General features: G+C 39.0%; 1 protein-coding gene across 1 annotated transcript in view; it reads right to left on the bottom strand.

Annotated features, from left to right (window-relative positions):
* Nucleotides 1-1,665: 1,665 nt before the first annotated feature.
* Nucleotides 1,666-7,419, bottom strand: part of adra1aa (adrenoceptor alpha 1Aa) — a 19,714-nt gene continuing 13,960 nt past the window's right edge. Inside the window, exon 3 of the mRNA XM_008419108.2 lies at nucleotides 1,666-3,781. Within this exon, the coding sequence (XP_008417330.1) occupies nucleotides 3,237-3,781 (545 nt within the window). The 3' untranslated portion in view covers nucleotides 1,666-3,236. The remainder of the gene's footprint in view (nucleotides 3,782-7,419) is intronic.

The following is a 7,419-nucleotide window of genomic DNA, read 5'->3' on the forward strand; positions in this document are numbered from 1 at the left end:
GGGGGGAGACTGGCTTAACTGCATCTCTTTCCGTCTATACACGCGGACAAGAAGGAGCGCGTCTTGTAGGGAGCGGGGAGTAGCCATGGGGAAATAAATCGATACAGCTGGCAGTGGTTGTCCTCCTGCCCTTTAGATGCTTCTGCGTAAACAGAGGCACTTTGCAGTCCCGGACTCGCACTTAAACGCTCTCAGTTTCACACCTTTAGTCTTCACTAAGCCTGGAGAAGGCCACGGGGTGGGGTGGGGGGGGGAGGACGGTTTGACATACGGGCGCGGCAATGAGGCTCACCGCCCAGGGTGCCGTTGTTTCCGGAATGTAAAAGCATGCCAAAAAACAAAAAAAGATATTTTTTTATTCTTCTTATTAGTATTTGTCTTTTATTAAACACAAATGGAGATTAATTCAAGTTTTTAGTCTGTTGAGATAGCACATAAAGATATATTCTTTACTTTCTTAACATATCTAACTTGTTTGTTTTCAAGTGTGAAAACTTGTTTTTACTTATGTAAAACAGAAGTTTTACATAATTACTTGCATCTGCTAAATGAGCAAATATGTGTGTGTGTTTTTTCAGTACTTTTAAGTCAGACATTCGCATATACTAATATTATGTTGTCTGGAAAATGTAAGCGTTCAGGTTTGTTTTCACACCTCATCATCCGCCGTTACGATGGGGACTCGGTTCAACTGGGGTTGCAACATTCACAGTACAGTTTGTCAAGCAAACAGCACCTTCAGAGCCACATATCCCCTGTTTCGCCTGTGGTGTTGCACCGAGAATTACTAAGGGACAAGATAAAAGAATGAAAAAGAAACCCTTCTAATCTAATGGAAGATGCTGAAAGCTTCCATTTTCTTCACAAAACGTGGAATTGCGTAGAATTCCACTGCTGTAGTTTTTCTTTATTTTTGTGTCCTATAAATATATCATATTTGCTCCAGCAATGGGCTCAGCATGAGCAACAGATGAAGCAGCGGACTGGAGAAAGCACTGGCAACGTATGAATGTGAGCAGAGACAACGTTGCGCCATCATGCCTATAGATACAGGGCAAGCTACGGCATAATCGAGTTGGACTTTCATTATCCACAGTGAAAACAGACCTCTGTAGGCCACTCAGAGAGCAGGAAGCCATTATTATTATGGCATTTAAACAAAATAAAATATTGTGGAGATCCTAGCTGACCTAAAGCAGGAAGAGTCTGAGCTAATGTCGGACAGCGAGGAAACAAATTGTCTTTGTATGTAAATCTCTGGTTTGAACTTGACATATAGGGAAAGAGAGAGAGGGGCCCACCCAGGGCCAGAATCGCAATCCATCGACGGTTATCAGAACTGACAGCGATAGAAACGAGGAGCGCGGCCTGAGAGAAGAATGTCTGAGACTGTGTGAGAGTTTATCCTGACATCTCTCAATCTGGCAGATTTTATTTTATTTTTTTAAGAGGCTTGAGGTTGGTCAGGATTGAGGCCAGCAAACCACAAGGTCAGTTAAAATTCCAGAGCAGTGCATTAAGGGATCCATCTGTCCCCCGCTCACAGGATCCATGACACTGTGGGAATGCGGCGGAGAAAGTAAAGAGGCAGATTTGTGTAGTAGATTAACCCACAAGAAGAAACAAAGCAGAGATGACAACAAGCAACAGAAGCTCAGAAATGTCCTCAGAAATCCTCCCCCCTTGGGAAACATGTCGTAGGAATTTATTGTGACACGGAAGCATGTGAGGTTCCTCGGCAAACATTTTCACAAGATGAGCAGCTTCAGGAAAACTTTGGAAACATCGGGAGCACCAGCGTGTTTTTGTTGTTTTGTTTTTAAATATGTCATTTGAAACCATGCAGTAGATTAAACCTTCATATTTACACATTTACACATTTAAGCCTCTCTCCTTTAATGGAAAATGGAGCGCGTACAAAAAGTCCCCACACTGCTGTTAAAATGTCAGATTTCTGTTTCTATAAAGACATTAGGTAAATCATTCCTGAAATTCTTCTTGTACAGCTGAATATGTGGTGCCCGATTAAACTAATACTTTGTTTAAGCACCTTTTAATATTTAAGCATTTCTGAGTTGAATGATGATGTTCTTATTCATCTTCAGCTTTGTAATATAAGTCCAAAGAGTTTGTACAAACATTGACGAGTAGTATTGCTGATGGCTTATGAATATTGTGTCTATTAATGATGTTCTGTGTGTTTTTGTTTGTTTTTAACAGAATTATGGATGAAAAGTTGGCTTAATCTGATGCCAACGCATTTTTCCTCATACTTTTAGAGAACATTTGATGCATTTTTGCAAAATGTAGCAAAAATACAATACAAATTTTTTCATTGAAAGAAAATGCTGCCTTCTTGACACATTACAATATAACTCTGATATAAGAGCATGACCATCCACACAGACAATACTTGTAGTAAAATTCCTTGCAGTTAATGTTGCTTCTGTCCTAACCATTTGTTTTCATATTGTTTTATTTATTTAGGTTGGACTTTTAGTTTTTTGGTTTGGTGTTTTGTGGTATATTTAATGCCTTGTAGTCTTCTCCTGACTGATACCTTTTTGGAAATCTGATTCTTCCGACGCTTTGGCAGCCTTTGATTTTTGCTGTGAGTTGCAACTAAAGAAAGGTGAGAAAACATCTTCTAGCACAAGTCAACTTTGTTGGGTTTGGCACTTTTAACGAGCAGCAACTGACCCCTGGTTAGCATCAGTTTGAATGTAGGGGTCAATTCGGAAGACAAAAACATGATACAATAAGAGGGCGTGCACACTTAAGACATAAGTTGTTTAGATTTTAGCCTAACCCTAACCCTAACCCTCCCCTTTGAAATATTTCAGTTTGTTTTTTTAGACCTGTACAGGTCATACGTCACATTAAAGGTCGAAAACGTCCAGAAATTAAGAAAACCTGTAATTTTAACAGGCAGTGCATGCATTTTATACACAATGTGCATGTAAAATCTTGGAATGCTTTGATTAGCTGGTCCACCTCACCAAAGGGATTTTAGATCATTTTCATTGACATATTTGACAAAAGAAAAATAATAATAATAACCTCCTTCTTGTTGCCTTCTTAGCCAACTTACTCTGCAGAAAAATTAAATAAAAGCAACAATTTTAAAGTTGAGGTAAATTTCAGCTTCAAAGCAGCAACAGTATTAAAATAAAACATAGTCTCTCATCTTTGACTTTTTAAGTAAGAGTCCAGAGCAGTGCATCTTCGACAGCAGGTCACACAGGCTCTCCTTTATCTGACAGAGAAAGTTGGTGGATTTTAATCGTCGGAAGGTCTCCGACAACAGCGGCTTCTTGTGGGGGCGTCTCGGGACTGAGGATGCAGCAGCAGTTGCGGCGGAGGCTCTTGTTGCACAGCTTTGCCACCTTGGCTCTGCTCGTATCGGCCGGCCCCTCCCCGCCGCCGCCGATGGGGCCCACGGAAAAGACTTTCCATTCCCTGCTGTCCCTGGAGGAAGGAGTCCTGGAAAGGGCCACCGATGAGGAGGGGCTGAGTCTGCAGGGAGCCCCCCTGCTGTCGAGGCTCAGCATGAGGCCCTGGCTGTGACCTTGGGTTTGACTTTGACTTGTGCTCAGATGGTGGTGGTGCGGTCTGGGAGTCATCCTCAGACAGTGGACTCCGAGTAAACTCTGAAAAGCCTTCTTGAACTCCTGGTTGGAGCACGGGTAGATGATGGGGTTGATGCAGCTGTTGAAGTAGCCGAGCCAGAAGGTGATCTTGAAGACCGTGTCTGAAGGTCTGTATGCAGGGAATATGGAGCCTGCAGCGACAGGTGACACAGAGGGGTTCAGAAGAAAGAAGCAACAAAGATCTACAGACAAACAAGCAGCAGCAGAGATAACGCGGACGCTTCCCGTGCTAAATTCACCTGCAGTGTAAGGTCAAGGTTTTAATTTTGGGGCTGTCTGCTTAGGAAGGCACTTTTCTCTGCAGGTTCTTTTCTGTAAAGCAGAGCAACATTCACTGTTTGAAACAACAACTGCAGTGAACGCTGTGGGCCCCAAGCGGGTATAAATTTAAAGTAATGGTCTTCCAGTCTGAATAGAACAAGTTAACAAGCTATGCTCTTGACTTTAAATGTTGGCAATCTACTGGAATTCACAGATTTAATGCTGGGATGCGTTTACTCTGCAGGGCACAGACCCACTAACAGCACTCAATGTGCTAATCACATTTATCTCTAATGTAAGATGCTAATGATGGATTCAAAAATCTTAACCGTGTAATCAAGATGACTTCATTTTGAGAATATTAGTGAAATCCTATTTTAACAGTGAAGCTGTGCAACACTGACTGCTCTTTCTCTCTCTTACAGTCACTGTAAGACACTGTAAGAGAGTCTACGCTTATAAATGATTAATAACAAGAGGAAGGCTGTTTAAGGATGTTTTGCTTTTAAAATAAATTTTAAAAAAAGTTAGTGAAATATAATTAGTCTTGTAAAAGAGTTAATAAGATGTGCTGCAGTTATTTTTGTTGCCGTCGTTTTAGAACATTTTAGTGCATCTCTGCCCTGCAGAACCTTATTATATGTGGACGTATTCATTGATACAGGGAGGGGAAAATGTGCAATTGTGTCTTAATTTTGAAAAATAAAAAAAGGTTAATACAAACAAAAGATATGCCAACCAGCAGTCTCATAAATAAAAACAAAAGCAAATTAAATAAAACGTTAAAAAAGGAAAGCTCAACAAATCCCCCAAACTAGTTTGATTTATAATCTGAGAGCAGGCGCTTTTGTGCAGGCAAAGTGTGTAAACTAACCAACATTAGCCCTGGCCACGCTGCAAGCTCACTTGAGGTGATTTGGATTTAAATTAAAACCCCCAGTTTCCATCGCCAGTGCCTCTCCGGAGATAAATTTCCATAAAGCAACACGTGAACCGCAGCCACGGCGGTAGTCATTTCCTTTTTAATATCAAAGTTAACGACATGTTATTTTTATTTCATAAAATTTTCACTAAATACAACCTCATGACTCAGTCTCAGATGTGGTGTTTTAATAGATTTGCAGTAATAGACTGTGCTTCCCTTGATTAGAGGAAGCACTCAGGAATATGAGTGGGATCCTTAATGAAGAAGCATAGGTAATGGCTTAAAGGGGGGTATTATATGCAGCTCTGCTTGTCTTTGTATATGTAAGGTGACTTGCCACATGTTCAGTGCTAGACAATGAAGCATTAAAATAATTTAAAGCCCGTCTGCTTGCACTATACACCTCTCAGCTGGAATGGTAAAAGCTTTCAGTGAAATGCTTTATCGCAAGCTGTTACTGGTAGAAAAAAAAAGAATCTGAGCTCTGTAAATATAAGACGGTGATGTAATCATGAATGAATATATGATAAGAGGATAGTCTGCGAGCAAATGATTTTCTATCTGTATCGACGGCTTTAGCAGAGAACAATTCGGTCATTGTTGGTATTCCTGATGGATTCTTTTCTCTCTTGTTTTTTTTGTTTTGTTGTAAAAACAGAGGGGTGTTACAGCTGTTAGATAAATGTATTGTGTCTCTGTAATTTTGTATTTTTGGAACCTTCAAACAGACAACATGCTTTGGCAGAGGCTGTTGTGTAACACCGGTTTGTTTTGCCACTGCTTGTTTATTGCATCTATTGAGATTTTAATCATGCGGCCACCAAAACATGAACTCTTTGGAAGATACAATAATACAAAGAAGCAGGGGATTGTTGCACACCAAAATAGAAAAAAGAAAGGGTTATACAAAATGCAATACAAACATAAAGACCTAGTCCATTATTATTATTATTACTGTAATGCAGCACAAGCCACATTTTTATCTACTGTAGGGAAGACATTACGCTGCCATAGATGTAAATAACGAGGTTTTGGACGGTTGAAAGGAGATCAGTGAAGTTGTTCTGTTTTGTGTTTTTGAGGTTACAGTAACATGCTGAATCTGGAAAGATTTTCTATTTTTTGCACGTCACAGTTAAGAAAACAATCAATATTCTTTAGAATACACTCATAGATGCTGAAGTTCTCGTAATACGAACTTTGTCACATGATAACTCATTGTAGAAGATACTAACATAGTTTATAATGTAAACACAATAATAATTATTAGAGATGTGCTGATCATGTTTTTTCCTGCCGTTAACGATACCGATCACCCCTGAGGGCCGATCACCGATACCGATCACATAATTATTATTATTATTTTTTAAATCATAAACACTACCAGTTACGTTATGTGGAAAAAGGAACCATGAATTCACCTTAATTTAGACAAAAACTTGTTTTTAATAACTTTTTCTAAGAAGAAAACTAAACAAAACACGCATTCTGCAAATTGTACTATTGATAATACTATCTTTAACAGACTGATAATATATGAAGGCTCTGACGAGGCTAAATAATGCAAAGAGCCAAAATAAAACCTCTCAACATATTGTAATGGATTGTTGATCCATTACAATAAACAATCCAGAGTTACTGAATGAAAACGTCCTGATAGCATGGCGGCTAGCTGATTACTGCTAGTTCTGATTGGCTGTTTCTGACTGAGCAGAGTAATTATGCAGAACAGGTAGAAGATCGATTTTTTTTTTTTTTTAGAGGTTATCTGTCTCATGTTAGGACAGCGAAGGTTTTAATACGTAACTGTGTGTGTATCGTGTTTTGTGTGCGGAGGAGCGATAAGAAACGGCAGAGAACAGACTCGAGGTGAGGCAGGCAGTTCTCTTGCCTCACCGTTGGGGGCGCTCATGGTCCCAGATATTGTGACTGCACAACTGCAATTATGGAGCTAGCCACACAGTAACTAAGTAAAGTACAGCGATATATTTGTTTTCTCTCTTCCGACGTCAACATGAAAGACTACATTTCTACACTTAAACAGTTTTCTAAAGTGGATTTTCAATTGAAGCAGGAGATAATAACGAAAGGAAGACCAGCTGAAAGTTTTACTTCCAAGACAGTTTGATGATTCTCAAACGGAGTAGAAAAGACATGCCGAGGATAGACTTGGCTTTGGATGAACTGATATTTTTGTGCAGAATTAGCGGTGCATGGATTTCATTGATACGTAAAGATAAGACATCAATAAGATGTTTTAGTTTAATTTTTTAATTAAATGTGCGTTTTGTGGGCTACAGTTCATGTTTAAATAATTCAGTAAAGTAGAAGCGGTAGGTAATCTACCACAGCAATTCTTTATTAATAAAACATGAAGCCTAAAATGTACTACAACAGACTAAATGTTCTGTTCTGTGTGAAAATTCTTGAATGTTTTTTGGTGTTAAATCCTAAAACATGAAGTGGCATTGTTGTCAGTTGCTATGGCATATAAGAAATATATTATTCTTTATATATTTATTATTTTATTTATATATTTATCTTTTATATGGAGGACCAAAACTGACATAATAAAAAAAATAT

Source organism: Poecilia reticulata, linkage group LG9, assembly GCF_000633615.1.
Source record: "Poecilia reticulata strain Guanapo linkage group LG9, Guppy_female_1.0+MT, whole genome shotgun sequence".
NCBI lineage: Eukaryota > Metazoa > Chordata > Actinopteri > Cyprinodontiformes > Poeciliidae > Poecilia > Poecilia reticulata.